The sequence below is a fragment of the Scyliorhinus canicula genome, chromosome 7 (genome assembly GCF_902713615.1).
Source record: "Scyliorhinus canicula chromosome 7, sScyCan1.1, whole genome shotgun sequence".
Taxonomy (NCBI): Eukaryota; Metazoa; Chordata; class Chondrichthyes; order Carcharhiniformes; family Scyliorhinidae; genus Scyliorhinus; species Scyliorhinus canicula.
In genome coordinates, this window is record NC_052152.1 from 156,606,922 (window position 1) to 156,626,294 (window position 19,373).

Below are 19,373 nucleotides of genomic sequence, written 5' to 3' on the forward strand. Positions count from 1 at the left end.
CGCCACCGTGCTGCCCATCCCTTGCTTTTTCTTGACCTCGGTACCTTGGGTTGTCGTCCATCTCACCTACCGGTAGCGTCAATCCTACTTTATGGACCACGTGGAAGGTCTGTATGGATCCTCAAAAAAAATATTGTCATGTTTCGATGGTGGGAGTGTGGGTTGCATCATTTTGGCCCAAGGGTGGTACAATCGTGTATACGTCATGTGCATTAACTGAAAAATCTTTTTTTTAAAATAAATTTAGTGTGCCCAATTAATTTTTTCCAATTAAGGGGCAATTTAGCATGGCCAATCCACCTACCCTGCATATCTTTGGGTTGTGGGGGGGCGAAACCCACGCAAACACGGGGAGAATGTGCAAATTCCACACCGACAGTGACTCAGAGCCGGAATCGAACCTGGGACCTCAGCTCCGTGAGGCTGCAGGGCTAATCCACTGCGCCACCGTGCTGCCCTTAACTGAAAACTCTAAAGGGTATAGATTCATGCAGGGACTGACTGGTGTCACTGTGAGAGGGTAACTATGGTTTTTCTAAATTGTAACACATTTGCACGCCTCAGAATATAACCTTGCAAACACTTTGGCTTCATGTGCGTAATATGTATCAGGAAATTCCCAAAGTGGTCAACCTGCGGTTTCTGACAACCACCGATGAATCTTGTGAAAAAAAATTTGTGTGTAAGTAGATACGGCATTGATTATTGAGCCAAATCTACCCAGTCAACAAATAGCAAAACCTGACTCTTGTTGGTTTCCTGTGGGTGGGATATCTTTCGGTTATCTTTCAGCCAGCATCTGTCAGGTAATGGCTCACAGATGTTGTTCTTATCTGTTTTCATTTTCACCCACAGGATCTACTACAGACACGATCTTATGTTTACGCAGAAGAACCAAACCTTGACATTCACAGTTTTGTTGGGACATTCACTCGGGTGAGTTAAAGTGGGCGACTGTGAAGAAATTGTTCCATACAGGGGTTGGCAATAATTCAATATTCCCCAATGTTATGCCAGGTATATTATTGCTATTCCATTTTTAAAAGATTTTATCGTGAGGGGCTTTTTTCATTTGTTTCATTGTTTGCGTGAACATGGATTTACCCATGTTTTCTGTGCAAATGGTGAAACTTGGTTTTAACTTATTTTTGCCTCTCCAATTTCTTTCATTGTCTCCTGAAGGTGTTGGCAACTTCCTGGCCTACTGTTCCACAGGGACAGGTCGGCCTCTGAATCCTTGCCCAAGTGACCAATATTCATTAGAGAGTTTCAAGGGAATGTGGCTTGTTTAGTCAAGCAGAGGAGAGCGCAGCATAGCTGTGACAAATGCACTTCCCTCCCAATATTGCAATAGAGATTTGAAAAGAGATCGCTGGTTGCAGATCAGGAGTGGGAATCCTTTCCGAGTTTTCTTCTCTCCTCACCAGTGACTCTGGAGACAGTTGTAGAGGTCACAGGACCATCCTGTTGAGAACAGCTGACTCAGCACTGACTGAGGATCCAGCAACAAAATTCTTCTGGTTCATTTGGCTCAGAGACTCCAGCTCACCCCTCAGTCATGGGTGAAGCAGGAGTACCTGACTAATTTGACTGATTCTTCTGGAGTGAACTACACAAGAGTGAGTCAATTGTGCTCACTGGTGCCTGAGATTTGGTGGCAAAGAACAGTTGCTTAGCTAGCACACAATAAAAATTGTCACTTTGTGAGGTAGCAGGAGTGGCACTCTTGCTGAATGTATTCATATTGAAGAGTATATTGCTTTAATTTGCAGCCTGATGTGATACTATTTAGAATATTTTTGGCAGTTCGGGACTAGCGATGCTTTGATATTTGGCAACTACTTGAATTGGAAGACTAATCCTTGGTTTTGTACATTTTAGGAGGATAGTGACCCACCGGTTAATGAGAGTTTGAGCATCGAGAACACATTGTGGGCCAGTACTGTCATTGCTTCTGGTAAGGTGATTTTCTCTTTCCGTTGAGGAACAGGAAAGAAACCTGTGTCTTCCTTGTTTTCCAACTTTTCAAAGCTTTCTTGTAAACCTCTCAATTGCTTCCTGTTGATTCGGTCTTTGCTGACTAATAAATGGGCCTTTCAGGAGAAGCCACCTTCATGACAACATCCATCACAGACATTAAATATAATATATAATAAGGCTTCAATTCCATATGATGGATCTGCAGAAAATGTTATTGTTTGTTTGCAAGCACATGGTCTGCTGAATTAAATGAGAATAAGTCATTGTATGAAAAATGAATGTTTTGCTTCCATCCAGAAGCAAAGAATAGTTTGTCAAATAGTTTCAGGAGGATTGTGGTAGCAAAATTCATTTGTGTAGCACCACTTCTAAATGCAATATGAAGGCCCATCTGATTTGCACAGGACTAGCTGCTCCTCTGACCATTGCTTGCACAGTCCATGTGGTGTTCTCAGAGTGTGCCCTCTGTGTGTGTCGAAACACATTGATTTGCTAATATCTTGATGTCAACAAACCAACTAGCTGCTGCAATTGGATGGGCGGAAGTTCCCAGGTGTATGTAGCAGTAACCTAGAAGGGGTACAGCGGGTGAGATGGGAAGCAGGGGTTTCACAGTCACACCATTCGAGTTTTCCCGTCATGCTGCATAGCAGGATGATGGTGAGCTGAAAGTTGAGAAGGGGCATTACGTAGGAACATGTCATCATCCCCAATGTTCTCAGTAATGGTTGGTGTCTTGGGCTGTGCTACAGCTGGCATCATGATGTAGAGAAGCACCTCCTCTTCAGGACTCAGGAGATACAAGCACCCCGCAGGCTCTTCACCGCCCCCCCCTCCCCCGCTGCTTTACACTATGTGCCACCTTGTCCTGCAAGAAAGAGGGGGCAGAATGCCAGTGATTGTGACGCGCTGTGTATGGGCAAAGTGCCTGTAGCAGCTGAATAGTTGAAATTATGTGGAGTCAGTAAAATGTGAGTGTGAGGCTGACGACATTTGTTAGTGTGTGAGAAGGTGGAGTCTCTGGCTATTAGGCTCGGGTCAAGAGTGCCAGAGAGTGTTGCTGAGTGAGTGATAGAGGTGTGATGCATTGAGCAGTGTGGGAGGGTGGTGTTCCGGTGGGCAGGCGACTTCATGTGGAAGTCATTCACTGACCTTGACACCTTGACCACCTAAATGATCCTCTTTTGGACTGATCTGATCTCTTCACACATCCTCTCTGCCGAGTGGTACTACGTAGCCTGTGTCTAGTATTTACATTCTGTATTTTATGTTTGCCCTATTATGTATTTTCTTTTCATGTACGGAATTATCTGTCTGATATACGCAGAACAATACTTTTCACTGCACCACGGTACATGTGACAATAAACAAATCCAATCCAATCCAATCCCCCCTTTCAGTCAGTCAGTGAGATCCCTTGAAGTGAGAGGAAGAGTATTTTAAGGTGGGAAAAGTTCAAGGTCAGCACAAGTGGCTGTCTAACGACCTAATAATTATGAGGCCACTGGATATCAAAGATATTCATTTGCGTTCTCCTCTCTGGTTAAGCCTGCACAGCAGCAGGTTTTTTCCTGGCTTATGGGTCTCTTAACATTGAAATCCCAGCAAGGTCTGGAGCTGCTGTCATTCTGTGCCATGTGCCATCGCTTGCTGTCAGAGGCAGGCAGGGAGATGGAAATGGCTGGCTGGTGCAGGGCAGCCAACTCATGACTCCAAACCTCCATCCTCCTGGGTGAATGGTCATGGCTGACGAGGGTTCATTGGTTAGACTTTCCAAACTGCCACGGCAATGGTCTCTCTATGGAGTTTTGTAGATAGTGGAGAGAAGTGAAAAATGTCCACATAAGGCTTCTTGCCTCTGGCTCTCATTACTATGATCAATGAGCAACGTCTCCTATATGAAATCATCTATGAATGGGAGGAACACCCATCTCTGGTCCTCCAGGATGTCCTTCACCTGGTAGGTGTGGGGTGAGGATGCCATGTCTAGGCCAGGTCAGGTGATGGGCTTAGCAATTGCCTGCTGCCTATGGGATGGAGAGAAACCTGTAAAGGACATCCTCACTAATTATCACATATCCACTGAGGAGTTGATACTGGCTGCAGGTAATTCTGCTAAGATAACGGCTCACATTCAGATGGGGAGAAGGAGGGCTCATCGTTGTTCAGCACAGGGTCATGAGGAGCAAGGGCCCGAGCGACAAGAGGCAGTGGGGCCTCTGCAACAGCGAGCATTTGCCCAACCATAAGTATAATGCCGGGAGTGCTCTTATCTAGAAATGAATGAAAGGCAATGCAGGAGGTGCCCTCTTATGTCACAGCATTTGACTGCTCACATCTACAAGCCAAAAGGACTCTGCAGGATTAGGGAGAAGCCCCTGGCCTGCAATGAGTGCCATTTAAAAATGGAGCCAGGACCTTCGATCCCATGAGGTGATGGTAGGCCTACTTCTTGCCCACTTTGCCGTGCAATTGCCTAAGCTCCTCTCTGATGCATAACGAATAAGTTCAAAAGCAGAAGATCGTGCATGCTCAGCAGTCCCACCACTGAGCAGAAATCACGCTGACACTCCAGCCCTCTACTATACTTAGTCTCCAGAACAGAAAATTGTACCCAGCATTTTCTGATATTTTCAATACAAAAATACATATGTCGAAAAAGCTCTGTTCAGGTCAAAATCCAGGATTTGATGTCTTGCATCTTTTTCTAAGTCTATAAATCTGCCGTGGGATAAAACTTTGTTCTTCTTGGAGAAGAGAAGGTTGAGAGGAAATTCGATAAGAGGTGTTCAAAATCATGAGGGCTCTAGTTGATGGAAGGATTGAGAACCAATAGAAGCCGTTTCAGGTGATTGGCAAAAGAAGCAATGCTGACATTTGGATAAGCTGTTTTACTCAGCGAGTGGTGGAATTCTGCAATGCGCTGCCTGGGGATTTGGTGGAGACAGATTGTGACTTTGAAAAGAGGATTGGACAATTATCAGAAGAGAAAACGTTTGCAGGGCAACAAGAAAAGGCAAGGAGTGGGACGAGGCAAGTTTCTCTTGCAGAGACCTGGCCCAGATACCTCAGGCTAAATGACCTCTTCCTCTGCTGTAACCATTCTGTGATTCTTATATAAATCTCACAGCTGTCACCTCCTCAGCTACTTCATTCGATTCAGCCCTCTTAAATACGTTGCTTTTGTTCCATTACTGAGTAAGAATCCTTCCTCTCTACACATGTTGATAGCTGCAATGTGTTTCCGGCATTTTGAAATTTTCTGTTGGATAAGTGAGTGATATTACCAGATTTACTGGGTGGGATTCTCCGGCCTCCCAGTAGCGTGTTTCTCGGCGGTACGCCGTTGACTGGTGGGATTCCGTGCTCCTGCCGCTGTCAATTGGAATTCCCATTGAAGCCACCCCATGCCACTGGGAAATCCACAGGTGAGGGTGCGCTGCCAAAGGGATCAGAGATTCCGCCGCCAGCGAATGGCTGGAGGCTGGAGAGATGGGGGCTAAAAAAGCAGGATTCTCCGTTTGGGAGATTAACCTCTCTCCGGCATAAAATTGCTCCTGGTCTGTGTTGGTGCTAGGAGCAGCGCCCCAGAGCCATTCGCTCTCCCTTGCCATGCTAATTTATACATGGCGGCAGCTCCCCGGATTCTGTTCTGAATCCCGCTATTGGACTGTCAGTTTGAGTGGGCGGCCCGATCGGCTGGCCCCACCTCCCCCCAACCCCCCACAATACAAATCCAGCCCTCCCTCTCCAACGGCACTGGCAAGAAATTACATCCTACGTACCCCACTCCCACCTTAACAACGGGAATTGCTGGGTCATCAGAATGTTTTTTGCCAGAGGCGTGATTCTCCGCCGCGGGCAGCGGAGAATCCCACTCCTATATTTCACTTATTGCTGTGCATTATCTGTGGTCAGTGAGTGGGCCTCTTGCGAGAGCCAACATGCAGCCCTAGTACATGCCTCTTTCACCACTTACCCAATGTGTATTCCAGTAGATATGTCCCCGGTATTTTGTTCGCTGTATGCTGTACAGCCCTAAAATAAGATAATACAGCTCAGTGTTAAAATTGTGTTAACAAAATGTCAAAGCTTTGCTCTTAATAATGACCTTCTATTCTCTTGAAGCGTGACTGTGTTGAAAGACACTGCAGGCTCTGTGTTCCCCCTTACACAGTAGTTAAATTGCAAGGTCACTTGTGATAGAGCAGTTGGGTAATTACTCCATTCTGATTTACAAATCCTGAAATGCCTCTTTGTTCAAATTGCCATGTGTGGATTGCTGATGCAGTGAAACCTGCAGGAGTTCCCTTGACTGATGCAGACACAAAATCCCCAGTACTTTGTGACATTAACATTGAACTATTTTAGCCATTTCCACTTTGTCTTTCCTTTTGCCGTATATTTTCAATCTTTCCCACCCACCCCATCTCAACCGCTTCCTCTCCTTCTTCCCACCTTTTCGTACCATTTCCCAACCCCAGGAAATATTGTTGCCAACTGAATTATCCTTACGGCTGCAAGCTGAGATTGACTAACTTCACACATGTTTGTGATCAAACCTGAGACTTTTCTAAGCAGTCTAACCCGATGCATTTTCAAACCTTTTACAACTTTTTACCCATTTACAATGGGGCGGCACGTTGGGAGAGTGATTAGCACTGCTGCCTCACAGTGCCAGAGACCCGGGTTCAATTCCAGCATTGGGTGATTCTCTGTGTGGAGTTTGCATTTTCTCCCCGTGTCGGCGTGGATTTCCTCCAGGTGCTTCAGTTTCCTCTTGCAGTCCAAAGATGTGCAGGTTAAGTGGGGTTACATAGATAGGGTGGAAGGGTGGGCCCACATTAGGGTGCTCTTTTAGAGGGCCAATTCAGACTCGATGGACTGAATGGCCTCCTGCTGCACTGCAGGAATTCTATCACATTGACCATTATAGTGCCCACTGAGCCTGTGGAGCAAATTATTCGGTCTGTCATTTAGAATAGTTTATGTCTGACTCTGGAACTTGCTTATCTGTGTTTTCTGATGTAATCTCTTTTCAAGGTACTGCAGTGGGTGTTGTTATCTACACAGGCAAAGAGATGCGAAGTGTTATGAATACCTCACATCCAAAGAACAAGGTACAGTTTGAAAATCTTTGGCTGGAAAATGGTTAAAATAAATTCCGCAGTTCTCTCTCTATGTAAAGAGTAACACTTAAGACATTTCCCCCAAAACTTTTGATGATGTTTATTTTTAGTGAAGTTATGCTTCATGAAAATTTAGATTTTCTGACAAATACTAGTGAAAATCATTCCCCATTCGTAATGACAATATCTAAACATCAGGGGCGGAATTCTCCACAAGGCCCGACGCCGTCGTGAAACCCAGAGTGTTTCACGACTGCGTCGGAGGCCGCTCCTCGCCCTCTATTCCCCCCCCCCCCGCTGGCGTCAAGGCCCAGTGCACCGAGAATGACGCGGCGGCGGCGCCTAATGACGTCAGCCGCGCATGCGCAGGTTGGCCAGCTCCAACCCGCGCATGCGCGGTTGCCGTCTTCCCCTCCGCTGCCCCGCGAGACGTGGCGGCTTGATCTTGCGGGGCGGCGGAGGGGAAAGAGTGCGTCCCTTTGAGACGCCGACCCGACGATCGGTGGGCACCGATTGCGGGCCAGTCTCCTCCCGAGCACGGCCGTGGTGCTCACTCCCCTCTCCGCCCCCCACAAGCCACAAATGAGCCTTTGGCGCCATGTTCACGCCGGCAGCGGCAGGTGTGGTTGCCGCTGGCGTGAACCAGTTGGGAACGGCAGGCCACTCGGCCCATCCGGGCCAGAGAATCGCGGGTCGCCATTGCGGGGGGTGGGAAGAATCGCGGGGGGTGCCAGAGCAGCCCTCCCGCGATTCTCCCACCCAGCGTGGGAGCGGAGAATTGCACCCAGGCATTTAGAAAAGGTGTCACAGTATGTATACAAACGTTTCCCCAATTCTAAGTTGAATGGAGTGAGAATGTCTTTGCTCATCTGATAGGATGTGTGAACACTGTGAAAAATGTATGCACTTAGATGCCTACTGCCTATTGATGTCAATTAAATTTTAAAGTAAAAACACTGGATGGAGGTTTTGGGGAATGTTTGAGCTGTTTGAGATATTTCTGCTCCTAGAGAAATCTGGGACCGGCAGGAAATCCCACGAAAAGCTCATGGGTTCCAGCTGCTGGGTTTACAAATTCGAGGAAAACAAAATAATTGTACAGTCCCAAAGGAAATGCTCGAGAATATCAAAAATGTAATATGCTATGCACCAGGCCAGATAAAGATTTGTGGGATTGTGTTCAAATTCAGCTTTCAACTTTAATCTCTTGTCAGTCAGCTACAAGAGTCCTTTTGGGGAAGTGTGTTTTGGGCAGCTTTCGTCCGTTCATAGTGGGGATATAGAACATAGAACAGTACAGCACAGAACAGGCCCTTCGGCCCTCGATGTTGTGCCGAGCAATGATCACCCTACTTAACCCACGTAACCGGTATACCCGTAACCCAACAATCCCCCCATTAACCTTACACTACGGGCAATTTAGCATGGCCAATCCACCTAACCCGCACATCTTTGGACTGTGGGAGGAAACCGGAGCACCCGGAGGAAACCCACGCGTCTAAACACATCGTTCATTTGATGCACAAAGGGCACAGAGTGTCAGAGCTGGTTAAATATCACATTGGTGAATGCTGTTCAGAGGTTGGGATTAAGTGCAAACTTGAGAGAATTTTGCTGTGTCTCACAGTGCTATGTTTGACCTAGGAAGTTCTCGACTGAGGGAATTTTTGGGACAGTTAATATTCTTCCTCAGGGAAGAAGACAGCACGGTAGCATAGTAGCTAGCACAGTTGCTTCACAGCTCCAGGGTCCCAGGTTCGATTCCCGGCTTGGGTCACTCTCTGTGCGGAGTCTGCACGTTCTCCCCGTGTCTGCGTGGGTTTCCTCCGGGTGCTCCGGTTTCCTCCCACAGTCCAAAGATGTGCAGGTTTGGTGGATTGGCCATGCCAAATTGCCCTTAGTGTCCAAAAGGTGGGGTGGGGTTACTCGGTTACGGGAATAGGGTGGAGGTCTGGGCTTAGGTAGGGGCTGGTGCAGACTCGATGGGTTGAATGGCCTCCTTCTGCACTGTAATTTCTATGAAATAACCACCACCTTGATGAGCACGGAACTTAAAAAAAAAACCTATCTGCAAAGAGCTAATGATTACATTTGAAAATAATGGATGGAAAATACTTTGCAGCTTGTGATTGACAAAATTGAATTCAACTCGTTTTAAATATGACTGGCCTGCCTCTCAATGGCACATCTACCTTTTCTGATCCATAGGTTGAACTATCCCTGGCTTCCCAACATGCAAGCTAAAATTACCAATGTTAAGCATCCCCTTCAAGTTACTATGATTTTTTTTTGAAGGTTGAAGTTGCTTATTTTTCATGTGGGTGACTGAGGAGTTTCTCCCATATACTTGCCACAAGATGGCAGCAGGAGTAGCATCAAGACCGATCTTATGAGTTGGAACGGAACCAGGGTCACTGTTTGCGATTAAATTGATTCCAGAATTAGAAATTATGCCATTATACAAGCCACATTAAACAAAATGGACACCATGATTAAATAATGTCCTGGTGCCTCTTGTTAGCTGGTAACTTTGTTTGAACCACTCTTGTATCATTGTTCTTGATCGCTTCTCACAGATAATAATATTGAATGGTATTTATGTACTTACAGGCGCCATAGCATTTTTTCGTATCGAATTCTTATTGTGGAGAAAATGCTGTGGAGCCTTAAATTCATGGATATTCATGTGAAGAAACAATTTTGTTGATTCTTTTTGTTCTCTAGATGGGGCTGTTTGATCTGGAGGTGAATTGTTTAATGAAGATCCTGTTTGTTGCCTTGATGGTGTTGTCGCTCGTCATGATTTCTCTGCAGCACTTCAGGGGTCGCTGGTATCTCCACTTGTTCCGCTTTTTCCTTCTGTTTTCCCACATAGTTCCAATCAGGTAAATGCGCCAATTGAATTTGATCTGTTTCTATCTGACAGTAGCATAGTTTCCAATCTTCCTTTTATGTCCTTTGCCCCATTAATTTATATATTATACATATCATCCAATTTGGTATCTTCCACAAATTTTTATCTATTTTGCCAATTTCAGAGTTTAGATCATTAATATGCATGTGGTAGACAACAATGGTCTCAGCACAGATGAGGACTCCATTACCACTACACAAAGAGTAGGGGCAACATAGTGGATGTGGCACACATGAACTTTCAGAAGGTCTTCAAAATGCACAAGCAAATCATGACAAAATTTCGGACACGACTCGAGGTCGTGGGGCGGCCGTTGGGGGGGGGGGGGGGGGGGGGAGGGGAGGGGGTGAGAATAGAGGGAGGGCGGGAAAATTGTCGGGAAGGCCCTCCCGCTATTCTCCGACCCGTCGTGGGCAGCGGAGAATCGCGCCCTCAGACATCAGAGCTACATTGTTCAAATTTGTCGATGCTATCAAGTTGGAGGAAGTAGGGGCGGCACGATGGCACAGTGGTTAGCATTGCTGCCTACGGCGCTGAGGACCCGGGTTTGAATCCCGGCCCTGGGTCACTGCCTGTGAGGAGTTTGCACATTCTCCTCGTGTCTGCGTGGGTTTCATCCCCACAACCCAAAGATGTGCAGGTTAGGTGGATTGGCCATGCTAAATTGCCCCTTAATTGGAAAAAATGAATTGGATATTCTAAATTTTTTTAAAAAAGGAAAAAAAAAAGTTGGAGGAAGTAGGTATGATGCAAAAGACTGCCCCAAAAAGACAGATGACATAAACGGGCTTGCAAAGTGGACAGATAAATGGCAAATGAAATTCAGTATAACAAAATATGTGCTGGTATATTTTTGTAGGAGGAATAAGAAGCCACTCATTATTTGGAAGATAAGACTTAAAAACGATAGAGGTGCAAAGAGGTCTGGGAGTATACTTGTACCGATCACTAAATGTAACAACAACAAATAGTTTAGCCTGAAAGTCTGAAGAAAATACTTGGGTTTGTTTCTGGTGGAATTGAAAACCAAATCAGGAGGGTAATGTTATATTTGCATAGAACCTTGGTTGAAACAGACTTGGAACATTCTGGTCTATCTGCTATAAAAGGCATATCGAAAGCAAGATTTCCCAACTGGTTCTACAGTTCAACTTGCATTCAGCTTTACTTATTTTCATTGGAATCCGACACCCTTTCAGAGGGAGTCATTCATCCCTGACAGAAAGGATACTGAAGCACTGAAGACAGTGCAGGAAAGATTTACAAAGATGTGACCAGGATTGAGAGAATGCAATTATTAGCAAAAAATTGAGCTGGGAATTTAGCCGAAGTCCTTTGTAATTATCTCCAGAAAAAAAGAGAAGACCTGATTCCTCGGTGTTATGCAAGTGTTCAATCGGGTCGGTGTGGATAAATTATTTCTTCTCATGGACAATCACAGTAAAAAGGGAGTGCAAATACAAAGGAACTGCTAGCAAGTCAAATAACACAGGCACGATCCAATGGCCACAATGTGCCCGAAAAGCAGCTTGCCGCAGCGCAGCATGGCCAGTGAAAGCCTGGAGACCCCGCTCCTGGGATCTATCTGGCTCACAACGTCTCGTGAGATCCAACACGATCACTTTTAGCTAAATCTGCATAATAGGGCGAGGCAGTTATCTGACGCTTTGGAATTCCCCTTCACCTCAGAGACCTTGGGCGACCGCCATTTAGTGTTGACCCCCATAAGCTAAGACCAGATGGAATGGCACCTAGGGTCTCCCAGGGGATCTGAAATGCCCAGCTGCATGTCCTTTGGACAGGGTGGTGCCTTGGCACTGCTGGACGATCAGAGGATTAGATAGGGTGGACATTGAGAGCCTTTTTCCTCGGATGGTGATGTCCAGCACGAGGGGACATAGCTTTAAATTGAGGGGAGATAGATATAGGACAGATGTCAGAGGTAGTTTCTTTACTCAGAGAGTAGTAAGGGCGTGGAATGCCCTGCCTGCAACAGTAGTGGACTCGCCAACACTAAACGCATTCAAATGGTCATTGGATAGGCATATGGACGATAAGGGAGTAGTGTAGATGGGCTTTAGAGGAGTTTCACAGGTCGGCGCAACATCGAGGGCCGAAGGGCCTGTAATGTTCTATGTTCAGCTTGGCATCCTGGAAGTGCCAGACTGGCACCTTGGCAGTGCCACCTGGGCATTGGCAGGTTGGCCAAGGGTGCCAGACATGGGTTTTGGGGGAGGGAGGCATTGGGGCTGTCGGGGAGGTTGGGGATTGCTTCAGGGCCTTGGATATCTTGCTAAACTGGGGAGTTCTGCCGAGTGGCGCTCCCCACTGTACAAAGCGGGGCTCTGTGCGGCCTAGGCCACACGTTCCCCGGTCAGGTCCCTTATAGAAGGTGAGTCTCGTTGAATAGCCATGTGCTTGTCGGCACTGTGAGCACCAGGAAACAAGTGGCTAAAAGTGCTCACTTGGGGGGCTGTGTTCCCGTTTGAGAGAATCACGCCCCATATTTAGAAGGAATTCCATCTGAGGTTGGTGGTTTAAAAAAAAGCAATGGTGAGGCAGCAATATGTCACTGTTCTACAATATTGTCATTCCTTATCATTGTACACCTATATAGAGGGCAGCACAGTGACCAGGGACCGGGGTTCAATTCCAGTTTTGGGTCACTGTCTGTGTGGAATTTGCACTTTCCTCCCATGTCTGCGTGGGATTCCTCCGGGTGCTCTGCTTTCCACCCACAGTGCAAAGATGTGCAGGTTAGGTGGATTGGCCATGCTAAATTGCCCCTTAGTGTCTAAAAAGATTAGGTGGGATTATGGGGATAGGATGGGGGTGTGGGCCTGTGTAGCGTGCTCTTTCAGAGGGTTGATGCAGACTCGAGGGGCCAAATGGCCTCCTTCTGCATTGTAGGGATTCTATGATTCTAAAAAAGATCCCGAAGAAATTGTTTTGAGTACTTCTGTTCCTTTCTTTTGGTCTTTTCCTGGTCCCCTCATGAAGGAGTTCACTTTGGGAATGGTTCCTGTCAGGAAAAACAGCTACCTTTGCTTCAACAGCACCTTTCCCAGCGGTCCATTCTTTATGCGTCTATCTTAGTGGTGAGTGACGGCAGTCTAATTTTCATGGAAGGGACCATAGTTGAGGCTGGACAAAGGTCAGCTGACCAGTCCACATCTAACAAGAATTGGAGTACATGTTCTGGCTGCTTGCATCCTCCCAAACCCGACTGCGCTAATTGTATGACTGCTGGAGCCTAGCCAGCTGAAATTATCATCTTTGCGCAGACTATTGTATAAACCCAGGACGCTCCTGGTTTGTTTTGAAGGTACAGCTATTCATTGCACAAGCTTGGTAAACTATCAAAGGGGCTCTGTTTTTGTTTTTGAGTGAACTCAGAAATTTCCTGCATAGATGGGCTCCATTCCTCAATCAAAGGCTGATGCACAATTGACTGCTATGTCTGCCCATGTATGGGATGTAAATAGAGGATGAGATAAGGCAGCATGCTTGTAATGCTTTTGCTAATAACTTGTTAATGGCTGGTTAGGCTTTGCAGTTCTATGCTAACAAACTAATCTGGCAGGGCGACCGTTCCGATTTTGCATCTTAATATTTATGGATATTTCCATTTAGTCTAAATACACCGAAGAAAACATTTAGTGACATCTGCAATAACATTTGTATGTATACTAATTTTAAGTTCTGTCAGTAATGCTTTTGCATAATAATGTGCACATCCCAGCTGAGAACCCCAAATATTTGCCTGAGAAATATGTTTCATTGGGTTGCACTGGCTTGCTGGGAAGATTTGTATAAAGAACACAGACCGTGGGCTGGATTATATCTTATTTGATCCACCATGGGAAAAGTGGAAGCTAGAAATCACCCACACACTGGAAATTTACTCCACAGTGCACCTGCAATACCATGGAATGGTTTGCCACCCAGACGCCAGCCTGATTGCCAGGCTTGACTTCCAATTGGACAGTGAACAGTTTAGTTGAGGCTGTGAATAAGGTAGGGCCTTGACCTCAAGGGCTGGTCCCATGCAGTTGCTGGTAGGGGTGTTGTGAGCCTCGGAAGCGGTAGGTGGCTGTTCTTGAGAGATTGTCTCCTGGCAGCCTGCTGGATTCAGCAGCTAAGTGAAAAAGCACTCGCTCCTGTATCTGACATTCCACTGTTAAATTTCAAATTGCAAATAACAATGAGGCTCACAGCTTCATTATAAAACATAAAATGCTCGCCTGCTTCACTGGAGCAGGTTGGTTACCCAGTCACCTTCCTGTATCCATCAAAACTGGAGGTGGGAACGTTGGTGGCATGCATGGGTCATGATTCAGGCTTTCAGCAATTTAACCTCCCACCCAAAGCGCATCTGCCTGTTTTTCTTTTTGAGGTTATGATTCTGTTTGTGCTTCAGTGAATTTTACCAGCAAAGTAGGAAGGAGCAAGTTTTAAACTCCTCCTTTTGTGTTGAGTTCGCAAGGGTGAGATTCGAGGTGCTACAATTGGCCTTAATGACATTGGATTGAGGAGTGGAAACAATTAATCTGCTGCCTGTTCAACAACCCCTGTAGAAAGTTTTCAGGACATGATTTCCGTAGTAATGTAGGATGCAATCTTAGCACATAAACAAAACGGGGAGAATCTCACCGAATATTGAACCTCGTGAACAAATGTTTTTTTTTTCACGTGATTCATGTCCCGCTCCTGGTGGATTGCCTCTTTTATGCTCGCCCTAGCAAGGTTAGCACCCCCCCCCCCCCCGGATCCGGGCAGTGGCTGCAATAGTGAGTGCCTGCTCGCTGCATAAGAGGATGGCAATAGTGTCGGAAGATGGTCAATGACCTTCTTCGTGCAGCCCTGGTAAGTCAGTCTCCTAATAAATCCCGCTGCACCCCTTCACACACCCATCACATCTCCATAGTAATCTTTCACCCAGTCACCTCACAGATTCCCAACACTTGACATGCTACCCTCCTACTCCAACTCCCCATGATCCCCCAGAAGACAATCTGCTCCTTATATCCTCGATACGAATCATGTCCCATGCAGGCCAGTCATCACCATCATCTGGTCCAGCAGGACTCCTGCCTACAATCTCCCCATCTGTCTCATTGCAGGACAATGAACTTGAACACTATCGGCAAGAGTGGGCACAGCCTGCCGGATTCATGCCCGAGCTGAGAAACCTAATAACATCTGAGGAGAGAGAAAATAGCACATCTGTTACCGTGCCACGTGCTAGCGAAGTGAGAAATAAGGAGAGAGAGGAGTTGAACACGTGGCTACAGGGATGGTGCAGGAGGGAGGGTTTGGTTTCCTGGATAATTGGGGCTCATTCTGGGGTAGGTGGGACCTCTACAAACAGGATGGTCTTCACCTGAACCATAGGGGTACCAATATCCTGGGGGGGAGATTTGCTAGTGCTCTTCGGTGGGGTTTAAACTAATTCAGCAGGGGGATGGGAACCTAAATTGTAGTCCCAGTGTACAGGATGTTGCGATTAGTGAGGTCAGGGATAGGGTTAAAAGTTCGAAAGAGGGCACCGGCAAGCAAGACGCTGGTTTAAGTAAGTTTGCAGATGACACGAAGGTCGGTGGAGTTGTGGATAGTGCTGAAGGATGTTATAGGATACAGAGGAACATAGATAAGCTGCAGAGCTGGGCTGAGAGGTGGCAGATGGAGTTTAATGCGGAAAAGTGTGAGGTGGTTCACTTTGGAAGGAGTAACAGGAATGCAGATTACTGGGCTAATGGCAAGATTCTTGGTAGTGTAGATGAACAGAGAGATCTCGGCATCCAGGTACATAAATCCCTGAAAGTTGCCACCCAGGTTAATAGGGCTGTTAAGAAGGCATATGGTGTGCTAGCCTTTATCAGTAGGGGGATTGAGTTTCGGAGCCACGAGGTCATGCTGCAGCTGTACAAAACTCTGGTGCGGCCACACCTGGAGTACTGCGTGCAGTTCTGGTCACCACATTATAGGAAGGATGTGGAAGCTTTGGAAAGGGTTCAGAGGAGATTTACCAGGATGTTGCCTGGTATGGAGGGAAGGTCTTACGAGGAAAGGCTCAGGGACTTGAGGTTGTTTTCGTTAGAGAGGAGAAGGCTGAGAGGTGACTTAATAGAGACATATAAGATAGTCAGAGGGTTAGATAGGGTGGACAGTGAGAGTCTTTTTCCTCGGATGGTGATGACCAACACGAGGGGACATAGCTTTAAATTGAGGGGTGGTAGATATAGGACAGATGTCAGAGGCAGTTTCTTTACTCAGAGAGTAGTAGGGGTGTGGAACGCCCTGCCTGCAACTGTAGTAGACTCGCCAACTTTAAGGGCATTTAAGTGGTCACTGGACAGACATATGGATGAAAATGGAATAGTGTAGGTCAGATAAGCTACAGATGGTTTCACAGGTCGGCGCAACATCGAGGGCCGAAGGGCCCGTACTGCACTGTAATGTTCTATGTTCTATGTTCTAACAAGGCTCATGCATGAATACATGTTTGTTTGGGTGAAGTACTACAAGATACCTGAAATGTAAGTCAGCAAAATCTTCATGCCTTTGAAGAGTGGAGGGGAGAAAATAAAAAGAATATTTCCACAAGGACCCCGAGCAAATTTTCATTTTAGGATGCAACCAGTTCCACTAAATCTTATTTGAATTTGTCCATTATAAATTGGAAACCATGCTGGATATTGTTTTATCACAGGAACATTGAAACTTGTGTAACATTTTACATTTCCAGCCAAACAATTATTGGTCAAATACTAATTCCGTTACTGGAAGGAATCTTCACGTGTTCAATGCATTCAGCGAGTACACAGTTGTTTATTTGGCCAAATGTGTTGAGGTCTTTTGTTCTCTCTGATCCACACAGTATACGTGTCAACCTCGACATGGGAAAGATGGTTTATAGCTTGATGATTCGGAAAGACTCTAAAATCCCTGGCACATTGGTACGAGCCAGCACCATTCCAGAGCAACTCGGGAGAATTTCTTACGTTCTCACAGACAAGACAGGTAATGACATTCAGATGCCCATCCACAAGCACTTTCAAGGTTAACAAGGTCATGGAGAGGCTATGGAAGAGAGCTCACTGGTCAGGGGAAAGGAATCGAAAAACTGTGGCTCTTCATCAAAGCAAAGAAGATTGACGTTAAGAGAGGATTTGCTAAACTTCCATTTTCAATATTCAGTGAGTTAGCAGTTAGTTGGGCATAAAGTTAAGATGATTGCAAAAAGAATAAAGGAAGAAATGTTAACATTTTCCATAGAGGTAAGATTTGGAATACAGGAGAAGCAGTATCTGTCATGGTTTTAAAAAGAAAGTGGATGAAAATTTGAAAAACAAGGACTTGAAAGGGTATAGAGTACACGTTTAGGTAGATAACTGATGTAGGCACAGTGGACCAAATGGCCTCCTTCAGTGCTGTAATATTATATGACTAGGATTTACTGAGAGCATTGATGTTGTAACACCGCATCCTATACTGCCACAGCTACTTGCTAGTAATAAGCTGCTTGTCTCTGAAGAAAAATAAAGGGTTTTAAATAAAATCTAAGACAAAATAAACATAGAGAAATTCCCTAAGGAAGTGAAACAGTTAATATTGTTTTCTGTTGATGTTCCTTAAATTACTCTGTTACCTTCTTCCTTCAGGCACCTTTTTAGTTTGTGATCGCTAGACCAAAATATTATTGCAGGCTTGAATTTTGTTGCTTTAAAGATGCAGAAATTCCCTTTTATGTTCTTGGGTGCTTTATAACCCTTCATGGAAAACAAATGAAGTTTCTCGTAAATGAATAGATCACTGTTTTTAATGTTGTAAATTTGGACCTTAGGAAAGCTGGGGTTAGTGACAAAGGGATTATGGAGTTCTTTGCTTTCACTTCTTGAGGGGAAATAGCCTCTGGTCAGAAATATTTTACTGTTTCCCAATTCTTCTGCTGGCAAATAAATGAATAAGGAGAGAACATATACATTGAAAGGAAAAATTTTAACAGGGAAGGAGGCATATAAAGTTAGAGATACAGATTTACTAATCATTAAAAGTAGGACAATAGGTTGATGAAGCTTTACTAAGATACACATAGGCTGCAAGACTTCTAAATGGGACACAGAATTCAAAAGCAAAATTGTAGGCCGGAATTCTTCGGTCTTTCGCTGGCGGCGGATTTCTCTGGTCCCGCTGGCAGCGCACCTTTCCCGGCGATGTGCTGTGGCTTCAGTGGGAAATCTCATTGACAGCGGCCGGAGCAGCGAATCCAAGCTCCTCCTGCCAGCGAGAAACACATAGCTGGGAGGTCGGAGAATCTTGCCCGTAATTCTAAACCTTGACAAATCATTGGTTAGGTCAGAGTTAGAGTAGCATGGCTGCCTTGCATTAGGAAAGATGTCAAGAAGATGCAGAAGTGGTTCACTAGGAAAACACAAGGGATGAGGCTGTCTGACGAGACTGAATTGGAAACGTGACACCTCAGACCATTTCCATGTCCTAACTGTATGTTGCTCACAATATTTTAATATGCAAAGTCCCTGGGCATCATGGTGGCGCAGTGGATAGCACTGCTGCCTCACAGTGCCAAGGCCCAGTCCCAGGTTCGATCCCGGCTCTAGGTCACTGGCCGTGTGGAGTTTGCACATTATCCCCGTGTTTGTGTGGGTTTCGCCCCACAACCCAAAGACGTGCAGGGTAGGTGGATTGGCCACACTAAATTGCCCCTTAATTGGAAAGGATGAATTGGGTACTCAAAATAAAAAATATATATATGCTAAGTCTCTAATTGGACCAAAAGCAAGTTTGATGCCCAATTAATGGTGTCAGCCACTGCTGGGGGACATGAACTGGTTATGGAGTGCAATGCTCAAAAACAGCGAACAACTATGACTGGGTTTGTCATTGCCTGGCAGAGTGAATACACAGTGCATACATGTGGCCAAACGGTTATTTCTAGGTATTTAACCTACTCTGTTCCAGCAATTACACATCTGAGTCACTGCTTGTGCCCCTCTGTATCTATAACCGCGTTTCTCTTCAAGTTCTAATCAGTATCAGGGCAGCACTGTGGCACAGTGGTTAGCACTGCTGTCTCATGGCGCCGAGGTCCCAGGTTCGATCCCAGCTCTTGGTCACTGTCTGTGTGGAGTTTGCACATTCTCCCCTTGTTTGCGTCAGTTTTGCCCCCACAACCCAAAGATGTTAAATTGCCCTTTAATTAGAAAAAATGAATTGGGTACTCTAACTTTATGAAAATAAAGTTTAAATCAGCATCAGCAACATTTTGCGACTCCCTGCAATGCTCGTGACAGGTGTGCGTTAACATGCATCAGACCATTCGCTTCATC

The 19,373-nt window shown here is 45.7% G+C and overlaps 1 protein-coding gene across 2 annotated transcripts in view; it reads left to right on the forward strand.

Annotated features, from left to right (window-relative positions):
• Positions 1-19,373, forward strand: part of LOC119969467 (probable phospholipid-transporting ATPase IIA) — a 280,025-nt gene that overhangs the window by 106,505 nt on the left and 154,147 nt on the right. For both annotated transcript variants that reach the window (XM_038803124.1, XM_038803125.1), the window contains 5 exons: positions 856-936; positions 1,882-1,957; positions 7,024-7,100; positions 9,834-9,994; positions 16,904-17,046. In XM_038803124.1, the coding sequence (XP_038659052.1) occupies positions 856-936; positions 1,882-1,957; positions 7,024-7,100; positions 9,834-9,994; positions 16,904-17,046 (538 nt within the window). The remainder of the gene's footprint in view (positions 1-855; positions 937-1,881; positions 1,958-7,023; positions 7,101-9,833; positions 9,995-16,903; positions 17,047-19,373) is intronic.